The 22,206-nt window shown below is 45.7% G+C and overlaps 1 protein-coding gene across 2 annotated transcripts in view; it reads right to left on the reverse strand.

The window, feature by feature from the left end:
• kuz (zinc-dependent metalloprotease kuz) overlaps positions 1 to 22,206 on the reverse strand; it is a 56,289-nt gene that overhangs the window by 8,900 nt on the left and 25,183 nt on the right. For both annotated transcript variants that reach the window (XM_065448902.2, XM_065448903.2), the window contains exons 6-12: positions 20,774 to 20,969; positions 19,729 to 19,913; positions 14,171 to 14,348; positions 11,419 to 11,569; positions 9,143 to 9,241; positions 7,846 to 8,039; positions 2,974 to 3,188 (exon numbers count right to left, since the gene is read on the reverse strand). In XM_065448902.2, coding sequence (XP_065304974.1) covers positions 2,974 to 3,188; positions 7,846 to 8,039; positions 9,143 to 9,241; positions 11,419 to 11,569; positions 14,171 to 14,348; positions 19,729 to 19,913; positions 20,774 to 20,969 — 1,218 coding nt within the window. The remainder of the gene's footprint in view (positions 1 to 2,973; positions 3,189 to 7,845; positions 8,040 to 9,142; positions 9,242 to 11,418; positions 11,570 to 14,170; positions 14,349 to 19,728; positions 19,914 to 20,773; positions 20,970 to 22,206) is intronic.

Below are 22,206 nucleotides of genomic sequence, written 5' to 3' on the forward strand. Positions count from 1 at the left end.
TTGTTCTTATTGCCAGGTTCGGAGCCATGCAATGTTCTTGCTGAAAAACCGGATGTGCATTCGATTTCTACTTGAAGAGGTGTACTTTCTACTGTAAAAACCGGAATATAGGTCTAACTTTTTTTTAAAAAACCATTGCGAAAAATTGATCCTCGTCTTATATACCGGACATTGGTGGAAAAACTACGGAAATCTTGCAACAATGGGCAGATTAAGTAAACAGCCGCCATCGCCATCAGCAGTAGCGCGGCATGGCAACATTGTGGCACCGCCAATTAGCGTTTCCATTGTCACAAAGTTATATTGCTTAAAGGCTGCTTTTTCACATTGTGTTTCAAAATAAGCGGAAGCCGATGGCAATTCCCCATCGACTTCAAGAAAAAGGCGACCGAGTACGCAGAAGCCCACGGCAACATGGCAGCACAGCGCGAATTGGAGTATCCGAAAAGAGCTTTCGGTACTGGTGGAGGCAGAAGCCGCGTATCACAGCTTGCAGCAACCAAAGAAAATGACCGCAGCGCATCCAGAACTGGAAGACAAGGTTGCGGAGTTCATCCGGGAGCTGCATGCAAGATCACTGCCTGCGACTGCTGAATGCATCCATTTGAAAGTGGTAGAGATTGCACGCGCCTCTGGACTTATAAGGGTGCAATTCAAGGGCTTGCCATCCTGGGTGCGATGATTCATGAAGAGAAAGGGGTTTGCGCTGGACGGCACGGAGGACGATGGTCTATGGGACGTGGGCAGCGAGAAGCACTCGTCACCCGACTCTAGTTCGGACGACTCTTAATTCGGAGTCGTCCGAATCTTGCACGAATGCTTGCGCACTTCGTGACCTTCTGTATACTGTACACCTGGCCAATTTTTAACAGTATCACGCGACCATCGACCCGGGTTTTCGTCAGCACCTTATCATCACGGCACGGAGTGGCGAAATAGCGAAAGTAAGCGCATGTGTACGCATGCGCGTATCTCGTTTGCTTCGCCGCTCAGCGCCATTAATAAGGTGCTGACAAGCATGCGGGTCGATGGCCGCGCGATACTATTAAAAACTTGGCCAGGTGCACATGCCAGCAGCGTTTAAATAAATACTGTCACCACTGTGCAACCGGCTGAGTCACATTTGTTTCAAGGTAAGGTTGTCTTTCGGTACTTTTGCCATAGAAAAATATTTTTTTCATTTTTAGAATTGGTTAGCTGGAGGGTCGACCTATATTCCGGTCTGACCTATAGTCCGGTTTCTACGGTACTTAAAATTATAATTTTTACATTAGTTTTCCACATTGAACCTATAAAAAGTGGGTGCACGTTAAATTTGAGGGCATGTTAGAATCTGGGCAAATACTGTCAAATTAATCAGTGGTGTGGTGTGTTTTGGTGCTTTTTCTGCCTCGTTTAATTCAATGTGCTGGATAATACGACTAATTTCATCTGTCCCATCAGGTCAAATTAATGGAAGTTGACTGTATCTCAGAGAATTTTGTACCTATAAAGCTGATATTTGCTGAATTATTGCATAGATTTCTTGCATTAAAGATTCTGAAAATTTTCAATGCTCTGTTTCTGCAAAGTAACATTGACATTTTTAATAACTTTTTCATGTTTAACAAAGTTGTTTATATTGTGATGAGGTTTATTGGAGTCGTCAAGTGACAGCCAGAAGCACAGCAAAATTAACAGCTCAGCTAGACGGGTGACCTGGTCGCGAGACCCACGATAACATTGCCACTTTCTAGCATGCCAATCTTCTCCTGGCTCTGAGACAAGTGATCGAACTTCCTAGTGCCGTTCTTCTTCCTTACAATATATTTCACTATTCTTTTAAAGGAATATGTTGTTTTGAACTAGCGCCGCAAGAAAGAAATTTTCTTCCTCTACAATTTGATGCTACCATACACTTTAGTATCAAGCATGCCCTGCGGCACAAAAAAGTATTATACTAGATTACCTGAAAACTGCTGCTTTTTCATGGGAAGGAAAACCATTTTTCTTTTAGGGAGTGTAATTTCATACTTGCTTATCAGAAAACTTCACTGAAGTAAAAATGCACCCATCATGGACTCTTCATTGGGGTGGCAGTTTTGATGCATTAGGTTCTATCACACACTGATGTGGAATAATGAAAACTGCTTTCGGCACAAAAATAATTAGAATGCTAGCACCCTTTATTGACCATTTTGGAGACATATCCATGAAACTGGTGTTATACGACACCATTACCACTTCGCACCCATATGCTGGGACCATCCAAGCATCCAAGAGTATGTGACATTGTCTGCAAACTGCACCTGGAACTTAAACTGGACTGACGTTCTCTTTATCTGGAGATTTCATCACATGCTTTTGATGTGAAAGCATTAAATGGCTCATGAGGCGGAAAATCTGGCATTGGTGGTGCGACCAAACGATGGTCCAAAAGGGCTATGAACACTCGACCTTCGGTCCTAATTAAGACAGTTAATGAATTGAGTAATGAGTTAAGTAAGGCACTCCAACCCACAACCTTTGGTGTTAATTAAGGCAAAGTTAATTAAGGCACAGTGAATTAAGGTCGAGTTAATTGAGGCACTCGAACCATGACCTTTGGTGGGAGACCAGCCCACGATCTTGCGTTGTGGCATAATGTCTAAGCATAGCGCGGTGGTTGCAATGCTTTCACATTCACCCATGTAGGGATGACAAGTGCCCCTTGAATTTTGTTCTACACAACTGCCAACACATCAGCTGTCACTATGATAGCTGGAACTGATGACTGATGCATGGTGTTTAACATTCCAACGTAACATAAAGGCTATGATGGATGCCACAGTGGAGGACTCTGAATTAATTTTGACCCCGTTTTATAACATGAAATCTAAATACACAAGCAATTTCACATTTCTCTTTTGTACTCTGAGCAACACTGTTTAGACTGCGTCATACAAACAAGGGTAAAAGACCACAACAGCTATGGCTACAGAAAGCAAGACTGACCGTGACCCACTGCTTGACCGTATGCAGTGACTGCTTGTCAAAGAGGAGTCGCTTGAGCCGTGCCAGTGGACCTTCAGCATCCACATTGCGGCACTTCTGGAAGACGTCGCAGTAACCATGGAAGTTGTTGCAGGGTGAGCCCGGCCGGAGCTTGATGCCTCGGATCTCCTTCATTCGCTCTATCTCATATGTGCTCTTGCAGGACTCTGGCTTGTCTGCATCATAGACAAGACAAAATAAAAGTGAAGAACTTTGTGTTCACTATAAAAAAGTTTTATTTCTCTAGTGCATTATTGTACGAGATTACAATAACCTCCACTTAAGCTGTTTGTTTCCATTTCATGTCATTGTGCATATTAGTTTTACGTTTCTTTAGTGTTTGCCTTATGTTCGCTGTATGTGAAAAAAGTTCTCGTTCTGTGTCATTCGGAATGCTTTTCACTTATATACAGTAGAAACCCACTGATACATTCTTCCTTCATACATTGTTCTGGATATAACGTCATTGAAGCTTAGGCCCAACAAAAGGCTCATAGACGCCTATGTATTAGAATCCCCTTTGATATGTCACTATTCCCGCAACATTCTTGCATGATACGATGCCACTGTGGAGTATACAGTAGAACCTTATTCGTACATTGTGGGAGAAAAGATGCAAACCTTCAAAGCACACGACACCAACGCATAAGCTGGTGGGGCCCAAGCAGGCCAAGACCTGCACTGTTGTTCATGTGGCTTCCACAAGCTTACGTTTGTACTTAAATTTGGCCCAGGTCAACTGCTTCCACTGGTGGGCCCGGCTATTCAGTGGTAAGTTTTGATGTGGCCACTCAGCGAGAATTGTTGTGGCACAAGCGGCCCGACTTGCAGGCACCCTTGGCTTTTTCTCCATTGTGTAGTATTTAAGACTGTGACATGAAGCCGAAATGAAATCGAGCGACACCAGAAAATAATGATGCCAGAGCAAAACATGACGCTCACTTCACACCACCTGCAGCAGGCAATGCTGAATCGGCAGCGCAAGTGGGTCATCACCTATCAAAAGCATACAGTACGCTTCCAACAGCACTACACCACACGCGCTGTGAAGCAGATAAGTGAAGATGCTTATCGCAACAGGATTGGTGACAATAGCTGTGAATGCGATGTGCGGTGATCTGCGAGGAGATTTGTTGGGACCAAAAGTGTAAACTGAATAGTGCAAGATAGCGCAATGCCGGGCCGACCCGCGGCGGAGGTGCAGTTTGCCATTAAGGGGCTCACACATACACAGATTCGCTGGTCATCCTTCTTCACAGAGTGGAAGAGCACTGAGTTTCTTTCTTTTTTTTTTTGCCGAATCCAACATTTTGGACTCGATTATTCACACCTTTAGGTGGAAAACATGTTAGAGGGGTTCTACTGTACCATATATTATTGACTTTATGCATTATAACATTCGTAACCTTCTGTACTAAAATTTTTTTATGCAGCCTAATGTACACGAACATAGGCCTACACTTGCTACGGCTATAGACTCAACATCTTTCCAGCATTTCTTCTGTGAGCTGTGTGTGTATTCTTTCAAGGAAATATATTAGGTGAAATGAAATTAAACGAGCTCAAAAAAGAGTACTGACATGAAAATTTTGCGTCCTACTTTACTTGTTTTTTTAAATACCTGTCGACTGCATAATTACTGTACAAAGCCTTAATTCCTTGAGAGCCTCCCAAATCATGAATTGTAGTGTCTTCTTATGACATGGCTTTTGGCAGCATAAACATATGTGTGCATGTGCGAGTGGTATCGTGAAACTGCCACGATACATTTCTGTGACAGTAGTGATTGTGCCACGACTATGTATCAAATAATGTCACAATGAAGCACTGTCTTTTTCAGTCTATAAGTCTCACTACCCCCCCCCCACCCCTCCCCCACTCCGAATGGCAGTTTTTCCGAAAAAGAAGAAAGAAAATGTGTATAGGTCCCACCTGCATTTCCACTGGCGCTTAAAACGCACCTGTTGATTTGGTAAGTGATTGTAAAAGAAATATGGTGACGTCTCACTTCATGAACGCGGGTCACGCGCAAGCAATGCATTTCTGGTGCATTTCTGCCGTCGTGATCGCCGCAATGTTCCTTATAAAGTTCAAGGGCAACAACGTCGTCCCCGCATACTGTATGCACGAGTGAAAGCATAAGCATGCGACAGTGAGCCGAATCGCGTGCAAGGGAAAAAGCAGGAAGGCAGTGCAGGAGGGAGTGGGCGGTGGCTTGTACTATGGCAGCAAGTGCATGGTTTGCGCAGCTGCGCAAGCCGTATCTTGAAAGCGATCTGCAGATGCAACGATTTCGGAGTCTGTCAACTCGCGGTCGGCCTGCTGCCGCTTGCGTTACTGCTCCGTCCTTCTCGCACGCGGTGCTCGGCAATTCGATCGCGAGACGAACCCGGTACCTCCACAGCATGCGCACACCGTGTAGCTATTGCCAAAGGAGGTCAACCCAACACACTGCATGTGGCCATAGCATCAAACCCGATTTTGATGGCAGTTAAAAAAAAAAATGTATATAAGTCTTATTGGTGTATAAGATGCACCGACAAAAAATTCAGAAAAAGAAAAAGACGCAACTTATACACCAAAACATATGGTACAGTGAAACTTCGTTAAATCGTAGTTGGACGGAGCTCGGAAAAAGTATGTACTAAACGGTAGTACTGTTCAACCAAAATAGCATGAGGTCGCCCACTTAGCTGTCGAAAACGAAACACGGAAGTCGGAGAGAGTGCGATAAAAGGGGGAAAAAAAAACATGCAGTATTTATTCACTTCGCACGACAAAAGTGTTATTTTCGTTTGATGCCGCGGCAGCCTCGCACGACAACAGCAACCTCAAACTTACTGAAGCTGCGTGCCAGCTTTTTAGCCAGCCCCCTCTTCTCTGCAAACACTGGCATGGCAGATTCCTCTTTGGCGTTACGTATTCTCCGTGCACTGTTCTCGTTGCGATGATTGCATTCTTGAGGCTGATGTAACGCGCAGTTTCTGCCACTGTCAGGCCTAAATTGCCCGTACAGTCGCTTTCCGTGACGTCCTCATCACTGTCGCTAGTCGACAATTCGGTAACAACAGAGGCAATGATGGCGAAAAGTCGAACATCATAGCCGACATCTCTTCGCGGTCGCAGCAGCGCTGCCTAGCAACTTCTTCGCAATCGAAATGCCACACACCGCAATCAACAGCAGATTCCTGCAGCGTGCCAGCGCCGACTTCCGTGTCACGTTCGATAGCACGGACGATGTCTAATTTTTCTTCTATGCTGAGCACCCGGCGTCTTTTTTATTGAAGCTACAGCATGATGCGAGTCCTCGCTTGCACAACGCCACAACGCTCTCTGGCACGGCATTGAAATGATGTTGATGTTCATGTGGCTTCATGCGCAAACGCACAGGGCGCTTGGAGGTCGTTGTTCCGATCTCTGAGGCTTGTTGTTCTGCCGGGAGAAGTTCTGCTCGATGGAGACGGCGCACCGTCGTGTTTGTGCGACAAAAGGGGGAAACGCTACATTTTAACCGATGCGTACGCAATAAGCTGGTACGGTTTATGCGGATACAAAACAAATTATGTTCAATGGCCACGGAGTCGGGGATTTGCCTTTACTACTTTTAATGTGAAACTACTGTTTAAGCGGGTGCAGTTTAACGAGGTTTTACTATATATCCAAATTTATAGCTATGAAAATACATAGGTACAGCATCCATAAATTGTACCAAACAATGCCCATTGCTGAGTGCCCTGTTCGAGCGAAATTTGAGCGCAAGTTATATCTTGAAGGGGTGCACGGTAGCTCGATTAAAAGACGGGACAAAAGAAGACGCACAGGTACAGACACACTCCCCTCTCTTCGAATAAACAGCCATTACTGGTAGAAATAAGTGCGAACTCACTAGACTTATAATAGAAGCCAAGCAGATTGATGCCCTAGGGGATTCGTGTATCAGCAAACCATAATTTTCTCTCTCTGAAAAAGAACTGAAATTTTTGCACATGGCTTAACGTATCACTTACAAAAATGTTTCGCTCTGATTGATTGTTTATCTGTTCACGTGGCTGTGACTCATGCTGACCGAGTGTATAAGTACAACCTGGTTTTCGATAATAAACATTGTTGGAAGTTAGCGCTGTGCGTGTCCCTGCGTGTCTTTTGTCCATCTTTTAATCGCACTACTGTACACCCCTTCAAGATGCATTACCAACAAGCCCACATTGCAACTCTCGCAAATTATATCACAGTTTAGCCAGAAAAGTTTGGTTCACAGAAGGATACACCAAACTCTACTACAGAACTTCTAGCGACTTATATACACTATGGCAAGTAGGATAGAAGTTCTTGTACTTAACCTTCAGTTTTATGTTTAATTGTGGCAGTTGATGTAAAGTATTTGAAAACCTTTAGTGAAGTACTTAAATTGGCAGGAAGACTGAATAGAATAGGACAACATTCTATGCATTATTTGAAACTTGAATATATTGGAATGCCTCTACTAGTATGAAATGTGTGTTGTATGTTAAAATAGCTGCTTGCTAGAAAGATGATGGGTTTAGTGTGACACAGCAGCAAGTACAGGCAAGGTGGGGCTTGTTGTTTAGTACTACCTTGCAAAATGGGTGCAATTGCAAGGTACTTTGTAACTAAAAAGGCTTCTAGGCCATTCTGCCACAGTGGTTTCTCCCTATTCACTGTGAGGAGCAGGCTGCTGTTACTTAAAAGCAATCAATTAGCACGGTCAGCACTACTGTTCTCTTAATGCCGGTTAACACAGAATAATAAAAAAGCAACAGCGCAGTATGAAAACTTTTTGACGAACAGTACATGACACAGCCTCATGCTGACCTTTCTCCTGGCAGGCCACTTCGCACATCTTATCGGGTGATGGGTTGGTGTCGTCCGTGAGGGAGCATTCCTCCATGCCGTACTTCTCGCAGATGGAGCCACTGCACTCCCCGTTCCAGCACACCTGGGTGCCATTGTTGCACTCTGTCTTGTTGCGCTTGTGTACCGGGTTGGGACAGCTTGCCTGTTTCCCAGTGCTAGACCTGCAAGTCAAGGCTTCAACACAGCATGCCACAGTGCCATTCTGTAAAAGCAGGCCACTCGACTACGAAAGGAAGAGACTGGGGTTTTGCATGCCCCTACAACGATCCGATTACTATGAGGCATGCCATAGTAAAGCATAATGGATTAATTTGGATTCCTTGGAGTTCCTTAAAATGCCCCTAAATCTAAGCACACAATCATTATTGCATATTGCTCTTATTGGAATGTGGCCGCCACAATTGGGATTGACCCTGTGACCTCAAACTCACCAGTACCAATGCTATAGCCAGTGGGCTACTGTAGCAGGTCGGCTACGAAAGCCAAGCTATGGAGGGTGAAGCTTCTAGATATGCGATTACTGCGTTCAAAGAGTTTATCACCTCTCTTGGTTTTTTGCGCCCAGTTGCAGTGCTCATGACCCTGTTTTATGCCCACTGGAGGAAGAAAGCCCATCCCTACGTAGTCCCCGATTGTCCCTGTCTCAAGTGAATGGACTCCATAAAACGCGTGCAAATCCCCTAACCTCATCTCTTCATCTAATCCTCTTCCGTCCTCAACTCTGTTTCCCTCCCCTTGGCACCCACTCCTTCATTATAATAGATCACCTCTTATGTGCTCTTCCCATTGCAAGAACTACCCTAAGATTATCATTTTCTACTCCATTGTTTATTGTGCTGTCCTTAGCTTCTTCTCAAGCTTCCTTGTTATCCTACAAGTTACTGCCCAATAGATTAGTACCAGTAGTATGTAATGATTGCACACTTTTCTAGGATAACAGTAAGCTGCTATACATGAGTGTGCCTGTCTTATGTGCCAAACTTATCTGTACTTGCCTGGAGATTTTCTTCTTGTAATTTTGGTCCCCCATGACTGCTTAGACTTTATAAACATACCCATGCACGTTGTTGCAGCTATACTGCCTTTATTACTACATAGGTCCTACCTTTAATTAAAGAGTGAACCATATTGTCTATCTAAAGACAAGAAAGGCACTTAAACAATTCTTTTTCTGAGCTCTGCATCAGATAAAGTACTCTTTGTAATGCATATGTTTTTCATTGGCACACAGGCCAGTAATCGAGAAAAAGGATATTCGCAATATGACAGCTCCGTGCAATCAGACTCCAGCTTGCACAGCTTCTCCTTCCTCTCAAAATCACACTTGTTGGTGCAGCAAGGACCTTGGCTGGGACTGTGCAAAGACAACAAGCAATTCCAACTGCATCACACATGTTGGGAGCTGCAAGAGCACAATACTCATAATGTTAGAAAACGATAATAGAAAAAAAAAAGGAAGAAAGGAAGAGGCCACTCTTGTCACAAGAGCAGGCTTGGTAAGCCAGACAAGATGCAATAACAAAAGACTGGTGGCACTGCTGCCTTTAAGTTCCCGTGATATCATAGATCTTGACTGCACCTGCTCAGGCCCAGTTAATTTAATACCAAAGATGGACTACATCATATTTTAAAGTACCATATTTACCCGCATAATTTGCTAACTTTTTTCTGAGATTTTAGAGCTCAGAAAAGGGGGTGTGCAAATTACGCGGAGATTTCGCGAACACATCCGAAATTACGTGAAATATGTAGTAATGCACGCGGTATATACATTAAAAAGAAAATAAATTACAGCACAAACGAACTGTACTTGTTTATTTAACAGAATTAGCACGTACTTTAACTAACCAGATCCGGTCATGCACGGTCTAGTCGGAACCAGTGGTCGGGAGGTCCGACTATCAATCATTGTCGCGGGCGCTGTCACCGCCCTCCCAAAGTCCATCGTCCTCGGTTTCATTGAGCGTGTTCGTCTTCTTGAAGCTCTTCTCGAGAATACTGGGAGAAACGAGGTCTCACACTGCCAGTATCCACTCGTAGACTGTCTCTAGTGGCGGTCTCATAGCAGTGAAGACAAATGCCGCAGCATGCACGCCATGTGTTTCTATGTCACTGGCAGCTAAGTGCACCCATCTGTTTCTGTCCCCTCAAAGTGGACATGACTATGTTATTGCTGCAAACTTGCCAATATTAACAATATTATTCATTACTGATATGGAAGAAACTGTCTCAATGCACATAATGTACTCACGAGAGAAAAAAAAAAAAACACGTTCGGCGCGTTCGGCTTGCTCCGCTGGCCGTCATTTTTGTTTTGGTGTCCCGCACTACATACAGCGGCAGCCGCCTATTTGTTGACCTGCCGTCATCCCGCAGCAAATGCAGGATGAAACAAAATTTTTTTTTCTTATTGTGGGAAATTTAACCTGTACACCCCTGAATTTGCGTCAATTTTTTTTTTTGACAAAAAAGTGCGATCATTATTGCATGTACATACGGTACTTCATCTGTCTTCATCTTCATGTTAACAATGTATCAGTACTACAAACTAATATTCTGAGATCTGGGGATTCTTTCCGTACCTAAGTACCTACAATAGAGTATACAGTCTACACTCATTAAAACGGACCCGCATTGAACAGACATTGGATATAACAGACCATATTTAAACCTTAGTTTGGTCATAACTGCGAGTCGGCCTAGTTGGAACAGATTCATCTCAAAACTTTTTGTGCGCAAACAAACAGGGACAAAGAATAGGAGAAACAAGAAGAAAGCGCTCGTCCTTGTGTTTCTTCTATTCTTTGTCCCTGTTTGTTTGCGCACAAAAAGTTTTGAGATGAATTAGTTTGGTCTGCCTATTTTATTAATGCGATGAAGTTCACTTTTTAACGGATTGCAATACAATGGTCCACCACAGTGGACGAAATCAGCAGCAATTTTTTGTCAAAATTGGGCACATAAAATGGACTTTTGCTGTGTTAACATGGGCTGGCAACCGACTTGCGAGGGTCAGCCGAGGATTGCGGCTCAATACTTTGCACCCGAGGGAGGGAGGAAAGCGGGGTAGAAGTGCTCGGTCTCTAGCGCGCGAGGCATGGGGGAGAGGCGAGGGAAAGAAGGGGGGTTCTACTCCGGTGGCTGCTGTTAACGGTGCGGCTGTGCGCGCGACATATCTTGAAAGCAATCTGCGATGTGGGCAAAGTGCGCCCAGTGCCAGTAGCTTCATATGTGCAGTGCTTTTGACGTTCAGTTTGTGTTGAAGCGAGAGAGAGCAGGAAGGTCAATTCACTCGCTGCTGATGCCGCACTTATTTTGCTTAATTTGCGATTGCAATCGATGCTTAACTGCGACATTTATATTTTTTTTTACTTTGGACGTTTGTCACTCACTCTTTGCAATAAAGTTGCTAGACATTGTGACGAAAGTTTCGAAAGTGAGGCGTCTCAGATATTACGGACTTCGGATAAAACGGATGTTTTTTTTTGTTAAATTATCAGAGTCCGTTGTAATCAGAGTCGACTGTATTACCTGCAAATGGCTCTGGGCTTTCGGGTGCAGCCTTTGCCCTGGTGTTCACGAGGGTAGCAGCAGTCCTCCATGCACTCCTGCTCCTCGTAGCCACAGTCACACTCCTCATCCCCTTCCACAATCTTGTTGCCGCAGAACGGGCCCTCGTCCTCTGCACATGTGGAAGGAAGCAGGTAGAGTTGTGATGGGGCACTTCATTGTCTGGCTGAAGCGCATCTGCCCAGATGTTTGACAGTATTGTGTGTCTGTCCAAAACAGTCAATACTCTAAAATGACTAACAAAACACAACTACGATATACGTAAGAGTACCTACATGTGCATAAAACTCGCCCCATTAAAAGCTTCCATGATAGATCATGTTCATTTCTTAATGAGTGCACATAGGAAAAACAACAAGCATTGTAAGAAAATTAAACATGAATTGTACCCTTGCGCCCCAGCTAATAAGAAATGACTCAAGTCTGCTTTGTGGATATCACTGAGTGACAAGCACTGTACAGTAAAACCTCGTTAAACCGTACCCGCTTAAACAGTAGTTTCGTATTAAAAATAGTAAAGTCAAATTCCCGACTCAGCGGCCATAGAACATAATGTGTTTTCTATCCGCATAAACCGTACCAGCTTACTGCGTATGCATCGGTTAAAACGTAGCGTTTCAACTTTTCGTCGCGCAAACACTACGGTGCTTCGTCTCCATCGGGCGGCCCGGCAGAGCAACAAGCCTCAGAGATCAGAACAACGGCCTCCAAGCGCCCTGTACATTTGCGCCTGAAGCCACATCAACATCATTTTGATGCCGTGCCAGAGAACGTTATGGCGTCGTGCAAGCGAGGACTCGCGTCATGCCGAAGCTCGGATATAAAAGACGCCAGGTACTCAGCAGAGAAGAAAAATTAGACATCATCCGTGCTATCGAACGTGACACGAAGAAGTCGGCGCTGGCACGCGACAGGGATCTGCTGTTGACTACGGTGTGCGTCATTCGGAATACGAAGAGGTTGCTCGGCAGTGCTGCTGCGACCGCGATGACATGTCGGCTATGTGGGTCGACTTTTCGCCATCGTTGCCTCTGTTGTTGCCAAAGTGTCGACTAGCGACAGTGATGAGAACGACACGGAAAGCGACAGCACGGGTGATTCAGGCTCGACAGTGGCATAAGCTGCGCGTTACGTCAGCCTTATGAATGCAATCGTCGCGACGAGAACAGGGGTGCGATAACCTACCGTAAAAACCGGAATATAGGTCGAACTTTTTTTCAAAAAAACATTGCGAAAATTTGACCCTCGACTTATATACCGGACATTGGCGGAAAAACTACGGAAGTCTTGCAACAATGGGCGGATGAAGTTTTTCGTTTGTGCGACTGGTGTCGGCATGGTGGTGTTTGCTTTGTGTGCTGTGTCGAGGTTTCGGTGAACCAATGCGACATACGGAAACATCGCTTCAAGTGTCTAATGGCGCCGACAGTGCCCGCACAGACTGCACTGGGGAATGCTGGTATGCGGGTGCCGGGAGGCCTAAGATTTGTTGCCTTCTGGTGTGCTCCCTACTGACGCGGAAAAATGCTCTGCCGAGACCTGCACAGTGGTTGCGTTGCAATTCCGGACACCGTCTCATTTGACAGTTTCACGGGTGCTGACACTGCTGTACTGACATGCGCAGAATTTGACGACGGCGAGATCATTCGTCAGGTTTCTGCTGCACCGCCAGACGATAACTGCGTCGGAAGATGATGCACCATGTGCTACGCGCTGCCGTCGCATGCGAAGCGTGTACAAGCAGTGACTGTGCTTTCAGCCACCTATAGTGACCGTACGACCCTCTCCAAGATTCAGGTTTATCTGGTTGCGCGTAAACAGAACAGCGTGCAACGGCTCATTCACGATTTTTGCAAGCCTACTGCCGAGCCTGAATAAGTGCGTGGAAATAAAGGATTTCATTTTTTTTCTTAATCTGCTTTTTCGGACACCTGTGTCCACAGTCCCCGTGAGGTCCGAATAAACGGTCGGCGACTGTACTTGTCTATTTCAGTGATGCCCCTGTCTTATGGTGTCAACAATCATTCTTGTCCAGACTGCCAAGTATAACTGAAAACTGACCTGGTGAACTGTCAAAAGCACAAGTTAGGAGATCACAGCACCAATTAAAAATAATATATCCTTCTGGGACTGCTGCACGGCCTGGAACTGAGACAAGTAATGCATTTGTTGAATGCCTGCCCTGTGCACATACCTGCCCTGTGCCACTCAATTTTGGCCTGCATGTCTAGATCGCAATAAAAGAAACTATCTGTGGCATCTGAACTTCTGCTTGTACACAGACGCAGCAACTAAACTTGTGTCCGAGGAAAACCACGAGTACTGTAGTTTACAAAAAAACACACGTGGCAGTGGGAGTGTGGGGAGGGTAAAAATATGATAAGGAAAAACTGAAACAGCTGGTAATTAGCTCAGGAGGTTTACAATGCCCCTTGCTTCAAAAAAAGATGGGATAGGTTGGAATAGGGATGGGACAGGAAAGAAATGCAGAAATCACAAAGCATGAAAGAGAAAGAGAGTAAAAAATAAAATAAGTTCGTTAGAGGTGCGAGAAAGCAGTTGCTGTAGGAGCAGCACACACTAAACAAGGGAACAATTGAGGCAGAAAAATTGAGGCAGCTCAACACCAAAGCCCCATCTGCTGCACAGAGGCATTACAAAATGTTGCTATGCTCAGTTCAGTCGACTGCACTTATGTAAAGCCAACACTCACCTTGGAAGCAGTTCTCCTTCTGCTCTCCGCGTAATATTGCTGACAGCACAGCGGAGATGTTGCGTATGCTGCATGGTGAGAAACGCTGGTTGTTGGGCTGGTGACCTTGGGTAGCACTGGCATACATGATGTAGTTGCCCAACGTTCCTCCGGGCACGCACTCTGGTGGGTAGTCATGCTGTAGCACAAACAGCGAGACAGCTGTAGGTTAGCAGGCAGACATACATGGACATAATGGAGCATACCGGCAGACCCCATGTGAAGGGGGCAAAACTCTGTGCTTAAACTGAATCACACTGTTTGCTTTATCCTGACACAACACAAGTGCTACCCATGTGAGTGACTGTTCCGGAACGTTAACACGCTGCTTCACCCTAACACCTTGCTATGTCAGCACTGGGTAATGCCATGGCCCTAATACAGTTGAACCCGACTAGAGTCAGAAGCTGCAAAGAAGGTCCCTCGCTTTCAAGGCGCTCCAGCAGCTGCAAGTTCGGTCATCGTCAGGCTGGTCATCGTCAGGGTCACCGACGACGGCACGGGAAAAGTCGGTGTGTGCAAAGCACTTGGCAACCTTCGAAGGTGCGAGTTCTTTCCATGAAAAGTTCAGCAAATGGATCGCACCAAGCAAATCAATGTTGTACCTCTTGCTGGCGTCATACGCTGTGAGCATGCGCTGCAAAAAAGAGCCTTGCGGTACAGCTTCCAGGTGGTCTCAATGTTGCCCTGATCCATCGGTTGCAATACCACGGTTGTGTTTACAGGCAAAAATTTATCAGCGATAGCCTTGAGGTTGTCGATCTTCTCGTGGCTCGGACAATCGTCAATTACGAAAAGCACTTGCCGATTTTTTACGTTGAACCGTATATCCAGAAGGCGCACATAGTCTTCAAAAATAGCAGCAGTCAACCATGCTTGCTTGTTACTTCTGTAGATGCATTCCTTGGGAATAGTTGCATCTCGGAATCACCATGGCTTGCCTGCCTTCCCCCATATCAACAAGAAAAGCTTGTCCTCGCCTGATGCATTGGCACCAAAAAGCACCGTGACCCACTTCTTTCTCCGTTTTCCTCCGGATGAGGATCCATCAGCAGCAGTGAACATGCAATCCCGTAGCACCTTGCAGAAAAATGCAGCCTCATCTAGGTTGTAGATGTCTTTGTCTTCACACTTTTCATGTAGAGCATGGAGCCTATGTTGGCGCCATAAGTCTACAGTGTTACGGTTCATGGCTGCACTTCCGCCAACGGTTGACTTAGATGTCACGCTGTGTCGTTTCTTGAACCGCTCAAGCCAGCCATTGCTGCACTTGAAATCTTTATGGCCCATTTGGAGGGCGAGAGCTTAGGCTTTTGCAGTAAGTGCAGGTCCATGTACTGGGAGATTTGCACTCCTGGCGTTCTTCAGCCACTGTAGAAGCGCACCTTCGACTTCGGTGTATTTTGAATCGCGATTCCTCTTTCTCTTCACCGAGAAGCTCTTTTCAAAGCCATCCAGCACAGCTTTCTTGTTTTTCAATACAGTTGATAAAGTAGATGGTGGCATGGTGAATTCCTTCGTGATGTCAGTTTTCTGCTGACCTTTTCCCACTTCTTTCATCAGCAGAACTTTCTGCTCCAAAGTTATACACCTTCGACTGGAGACTGACAAAGCCATTTATCACTGTAGACCACAAAAGCAGACACGAGGCACGCCTAACAAAGCATTTCGAATAACACACAATCACATGGCCTGCAGTATGGATTCAAACGCACATGCCATCGGGGCCAAAGTGACTGAACACGAAGGGCGATGCAGAAGGCAGAAGCTTCACAATGTCATCAGGGCATCTTGTTTGGCGTCTGCTTCACATGTAGTGGAAGAAAGGCGATTGGGGTTCTGGAGACCAAGAAGCAGGAACGACAGAAGGGAACCTGTTGGTGAAAGAGTGTGCTCGGGAGGGCAGGCTGGAAGGAGGCAGCTTTGGAGGAGCAGCGACGTCAAAACTGGCATCGAGGAGGCGAGGAGTTGACATGAAGGTGAATGAGAGGAGTTACTGGCACCTAAACGGCTTGCAGATTGGAGAGCGAATGAGGAGGTAAAAGCAGTGGCCGGCTTTTATAGGGCGTGGGGTGCGGAGGTCATGGGAGACTATGAGAGTAACGCGTTGGAAAGCGCCGCAACTGCCGTGGCTTGAGACTAAAGCTGTGTTTGTGGTGCTCAAAAAAACTATTAGACACTCATTGTGGGTATGCAGCAAGATTGTGAAAACTGAATGGTCTTGCAGCAAGGGCATTGCATGATCGCTGGGCAGTTTTTATCCCAAGGTATACAGCCGTGAAGTTTGCAAAATGAGAGTTTTTCGGCGCACCGTTGTTGACGACCTTGTGCTAATCATACAGTTCGAATGTCGGTGTTCGCACACTGTCACGCCTGCGTCATTGACAAATGTCTAGGAACAACATTCAATGCTCCTACCATGAATTTAAACTGTTTGTCTAAAGTCGTATGGGGCGAATCGAGCATGACTAGCTCGAGAAAATTGCCGGGGAACACCAGCTGGCGTTGACCCACCATGTTGACAGCCTGACTCGCCGCTGGCGATGCTAGGATTTTTACTGAGCAGAGCATGTGTCAGAGCATGTGGATATCTAAAAACCTTTGAAACTGGGCCTCCAATAATATCTCGATCCAAAAGGCGATCAACATGAGCTAAAAAGATGTCCCACAAGATATGTCGATGATTTTTTTGTCTTTTTAAAAGCTCGTAATTACACCTCTTTTGAAGATTCTGTATGACAGGTCTTGAGTACTTTTATCGACCATCGTAAAGGCCTGGCTCTTACCCATGAACTTCTGCAAAATGGCGAGATACGTTTTATAGACCTCAGGCTGAGGATAACTAAGAGACACACCTGTTGGGCATATTTCCCACGTGCAAAAAAAGAGCTTTTCCCTATGAATCGTCTCATTCAAAGACCCTGAAAAGAGCAATTGCATTGCTCTGCAGGGAATCGGCACTTCAAAAGTCATGCCCGCACGAAATGCTTTTTAGTTTTGACAATCAGGTTCGCAGGCTTTTGGCCACAGGCTTCCCTTGCTCGGTCCTTGTAGCAGTCGCTGAAACCCTCCTCAAGAAATTTGGTCCCCGACAAATGAAGGCTGCACCTGAACGCGTGAAGACCAAACCTGAGGTGATGCCTTACATTCATAAGGTTTCACACAACTTCAAAAAAGTGGCCAGCAGGCACAACGTGCTGCTTGTTTTTTCTGCGCCAAACAAGTTGGTGAAGCTGTGCCCCCGCTTCTGCGGTGAAGGTCAGCGCGGTTGCAAAAAGCAGCATGAAGATGTGTTCATCAGGTGCGCCCTAGGAGTGGTATACTCTTTACCCCTGTCCTGCGGCAAGTGCTATATCGAGCAGACGTCCGGGACGTTGCCTCAATGACCGCTTAAAGGGAACACTCTCAAAACTTAACAGAACAAGACAAACTGGCCAATTTAGTTTCGCATGTGATAGTTTGCGAGTGTGCGCCACGGTTCAAAGAAGCAAAGGTTCTGGGCAGAAGGGCAAGCACTAAAGCTAGTTTTGCTGGAAGCATTCCACATACAGAAAAAGGCATGTCTGTGCATCAGCGATGTTTCAATAAATTTGTACTTGGCTGAGCGCACACTTCTGGAGAGATTTGAAAAACTGTAACATATGTCTTTTCACCAATTGGTCATGTGTTCACTTCTTGCTGCTTGGGTGTTTCATCATTTCACTTCCCAAGACTGTTTGCGATATTGCGATAAGAAGGTGTAGTTCAGTTGTGTGCATGTGTTGCGATTGTCTTAAATATTGAACACTTTTCAAAAATAAACCAATTGTCAGTAGTGTTCCCTCGCCGTCGTGTTGTCTTTTCACTGAGTGTTCGTCCCTTTTAGCGTTACCATAAGTTTTAAAGAATGCATCACCAACTAGCCCAGCACCAAGCTTCATTTAAGCGGGCGATCTCACGCTATTTAATTTGAGTAGTACTACCATTTAGTATGTATATTTTCCAAGCTCCGGCCGACTACGGTTTAAAGGGACACTAAAGGTTACCAGAAAGTCAAGTTAAAGTGGTAGAGTAATGTTCTAGAACGTCTAAGGCGTCAATATAATCGCGAACAGAGCTTTAGTAACCGAGAAATTGAGGTAAATGCATGACACGATTTGAGACCCCCCAGCGACATTCCGGTACTAAACCGATGACGAAAGGTCTCCCCGTAATTTATGTTACTAATACTCAACTACTCGTATTAAAAATATCATTTCATTCGATTATAAGACGGAAGAAAATGCTACTTGTCTACGTCTACTTGATTCTAAGAAAAACTAAGATTTTGACGTTACCCTTCAGTAGTATGGGTGGTCGAAAGGTTTCGTTTTCGCTCGACTCTGCGCGCACGACTCTGCGCCGCGCACGCTTTGGAGTTTCAGTACTTTCGTTATTGCGTCGTGCTGTGAGGGTTCTGCTGGCTCGCGAAACTTTCATTTGGAACAAGCAGCGAGAATGCCACGTCCATGTGATGTCGTGGGAAGCCCTCGTTGCTTTCCCGCTCCGGAGAGCCGGTGTCGAGGCCGCCGTCGTAGTACGCAACGACGCCGGCAGTGCGAGCCCTCAGCAGCAGGTAGCGCTCGTCGGGGCTCAAATCGCTGAAGTTGAGCCCACCATCGCGAGCCAATCTGTCGGTGTCAGGGTCCATTGCGACGAGCGTCGAAGTTTGCGTCATAGAATGAAGTACCAGCTTATGGGCGTCTTGCGCTGGAGCTTGAGGTATAGTAGCGGCGCCTGGTGGCGGTGCGGGAAACGACATCTGGGTCGGCTGTGGCGAAGCACGTTTCTAGGCCGAGTTTTGCGTCGATTCGCACTTTTTTATGCCCTGTTGCGAGTGCGGAAAGGCTCGTCACTTCTCACAGACCACGCCGACCACGCTGCGAGCTCGCCGCAGCCTATAGTTTAACGAAAACGGACTTTCCGTGTGCCGTGGGACGTAATGTGGGACGTAATTAGTTTCTCCTTCCACTAGCCACCATACTCCCGCTTTCGCTCTGCTGTCGGCTCTGTCTTGGCTCTGTTTCTGGCCGCGCGTTTGCGTTTTGCGCAGAAAAGCCGTAGCGCCGTCTGCGGACGCCGTTCTACTCACCGATGGCGCAACGTCACTATGAGACCATGATGTCAGTTCTCCTCGATCGGAGGGCGGGCGATTTGAACTGCACTAGAGGTACGCGGACGCTTCAGAACGCATTTTCTCTTAAAATAAGTCTCTCCTTGCCACGAAACAAGCGTTTCGAGGTTTCTGTGATGGTATTTCAACAGTCCACGTTGACTTAATAGTAACCTTTAGTGTCTCTTTAACAAGGTTTCACTTTAATGTGAGGTTTGTAGAAATGAGATTTCACTGCACCACTGTTTAGTGCATAGATCTACTACGTTCCTGCCCGGTACACATTAATGAGGTTCCATTGTAGAGAGGACTGTAACAACAACAAACGATGAAGGCATTTGTCGACTAAGCAAGAGCTTCGATAGGTTTAGCATTGCAGGGCACTCACAGGTGAGCCAAAGTTGTGGCCGATCTCATGGGCAAATGTGATCTCCGACACCTTGAGCGGGATCTTGGCATTGTGATTGAGGAATGTTATGATGCCCGTGTTGAGACTGCGTTTGACATTCTCCGACTTTCCATTGATGTTCTCAGAGTATGTCTTGTACTTCTCACAGATTCCACCAGATGCACCTACAAATAGAGCAAAGTAGCAGGTGTCAACCAAATTAATAAAAAAGGGTTCCACACCAAGTCCGACGTTAGTATTGAAGAAGATTCGCAGCCTTTGAAAAGTAGATATGTGAAAAAATTTTTAAAAGAAAGAAATCAGCCATAGGCATATTCCTTTGGTTGCAATGTTACAGTCACATTTCACCGTTTAAAGCAAATGGTTATTGCCAGAAAGTGATGACGTTGTAACTTTATACACTTGCCCTATCATAGTTTTTTTTTTGTTGCCATCAACCCGCAATATTTTTGAACCTTATCTCCCAATTCTTTTATCTTCCGTAGCAACACTACAAGCCCTGCTTAAGAAAATTTTTTGCTAGCTTGACAATCACGGTGCCTGTCATGGAACTGAATGCCAAGGTCGTGTGGAAGATGCTGAAAAATATTATAAGGAGCAGTGCGAGCATGCACAAGTTTCAATGCTACTGTCTATTTGATGAAAGAAATGCTCTTTTGCAGGGTTTCACAAGGGAACCATTCTAGCGTGAACCATTTCAGTGTGGAGGGTACACAAGTGTTGACCGCGATTCAGGTGTCGGCAGACTGCGCTAGACAGTTATTGCAGTCAGCAGCAATTTTCCTACCATTCCTTTTCCTTTAGTTAATTATTGAAATAAACAACCAGTTATTACTACTACTATACAAGAGAACTGCCTCGTATCTTCATAGTTCTTAACAAACAGATTGAGCAATATTTTCTTTGTCTGTCCCCATTATGTACCAATAATATTCAGGTTTTTCACTCAAATAAAGTTCAATGCACCAACGCTACAAGTGTTTCACCATATGTCAATGACAAAAAGGGGGATTTGGAGGCCTACCATTAACCGATGCTACCCAGGCCAGACCCAAGGTGCCATGCTGGAAATCCCGGAAAGTCCACACATAGGCCAGGCAGAAGTCATCGTGGTTGGACAGGGAGTTGAGGTTCAAGAAGTTGGATGCGTCCAGGTTGCCCGCACAGAACGCATTCGACCGACGATGCCTTTCATCGTAACAGGCTGAGCTGTCATTGATCTGCAAAGAACGGTTCACATTAATACAGAGAGTTAATCATAACTGACAAGTTGTTATTGACATTGCAAAGATATAATGAGCCTTAAGCATATGCAATATAGCTGCACAGACCCCAAATTTCAAATCAACTGCATGCATAGGGTGGGCTGTTCTAAGGTTGTGAAACATTACGTACTTAGCCGAGAAAGAGAAACGTTACATAGCTAGGAAAATATTGGCGCTTGTTTCTTTAATGTAAAGGCAAGTTTAGTATTCGCACAGAGAAAGTCCGAAAAAGATCCGAGGATACCCGAATACTTCTTATGGGTTGTGAATGCGAAAGAAAGCAGTAATGTACAATTGAACGGTGCTGAGCAGTTTGAGTTTCGCACTGCGAGTAGTGTACCACAGCTGTATGTGCTGCCCAAGAAAGCAAGCAGCAGCAGCCTGCAGTGCCATCACCGCATGCCGCCGAGCCGGCGATGCCCTCTCCCTGCACATAACACATGGCGTGCTACTGCTGCAACAGGTGTCCCTTTCACCCACTCTGCTAACGCCTCCTAGATAGCACAAGGCATGTGCACTTCAATCCCTGCTGCCTTGCCCAACTGCCATAGAATCTAATGGGGATGCTCCCGAGTAAGCTGCGGTGATTTTGACGTCATCGCTTTCGTCACGCTGGCTTTGACAGTGGGAATTTCGGTTCAAGTAGCATGACGTCATAGAGTGCACAGGCCTGCTATAGCTCTGCTCTATCGAGGGGCGGCTTGTGCCGAAAGCGAGGGTGACATGGCATCGCGGCGATGCCCTCTACCCTCATGCAACACTTGGCGCGTCATTGCAGCAGCAGGCGTTCCCTTTAGCCCGCTCTACTCCATTGAGGCGTGCTCGTGATGTGGCGTCGCAGCCAGTGCAAAGAGAGTTTAGGTGCCATTCCACTGCTACCGACAGACGTTGGCTTTTTTCACTCAAGCGGCCATTTGACACTCTCGCATCAGTAATAAATCATATTTTGTCAGTAGTGTCACTGTTCCCACCATAGAGCAGTGCAGCGTGATTTTTCCACCAGACTTTTCGCGCTCTCCATTGATTCCTCAACCCAGGCACAAGAATATGCTGTAGGGTATTTTCTTTTCTCACACTGTCTGTGTTTTCTTCAGAACATGAAACATGTGGACACATGATAAAAGGCAACATGAAAACAAAAGTATGTTCCTGAATGTACTCTACAGCTTTTCAAATAACACTGCACGACAGA

This window comes from Dermacentor albipictus, chromosome 4, assembly GCF_038994185.2.
Source record: "Dermacentor albipictus isolate Rhodes 1998 colony chromosome 4, USDA_Dalb.pri_finalv2, whole genome shotgun sequence".
NCBI lineage: Eukaryota > Metazoa > Arthropoda > Arachnida > Ixodida > Ixodidae > Dermacentor > Dermacentor albipictus.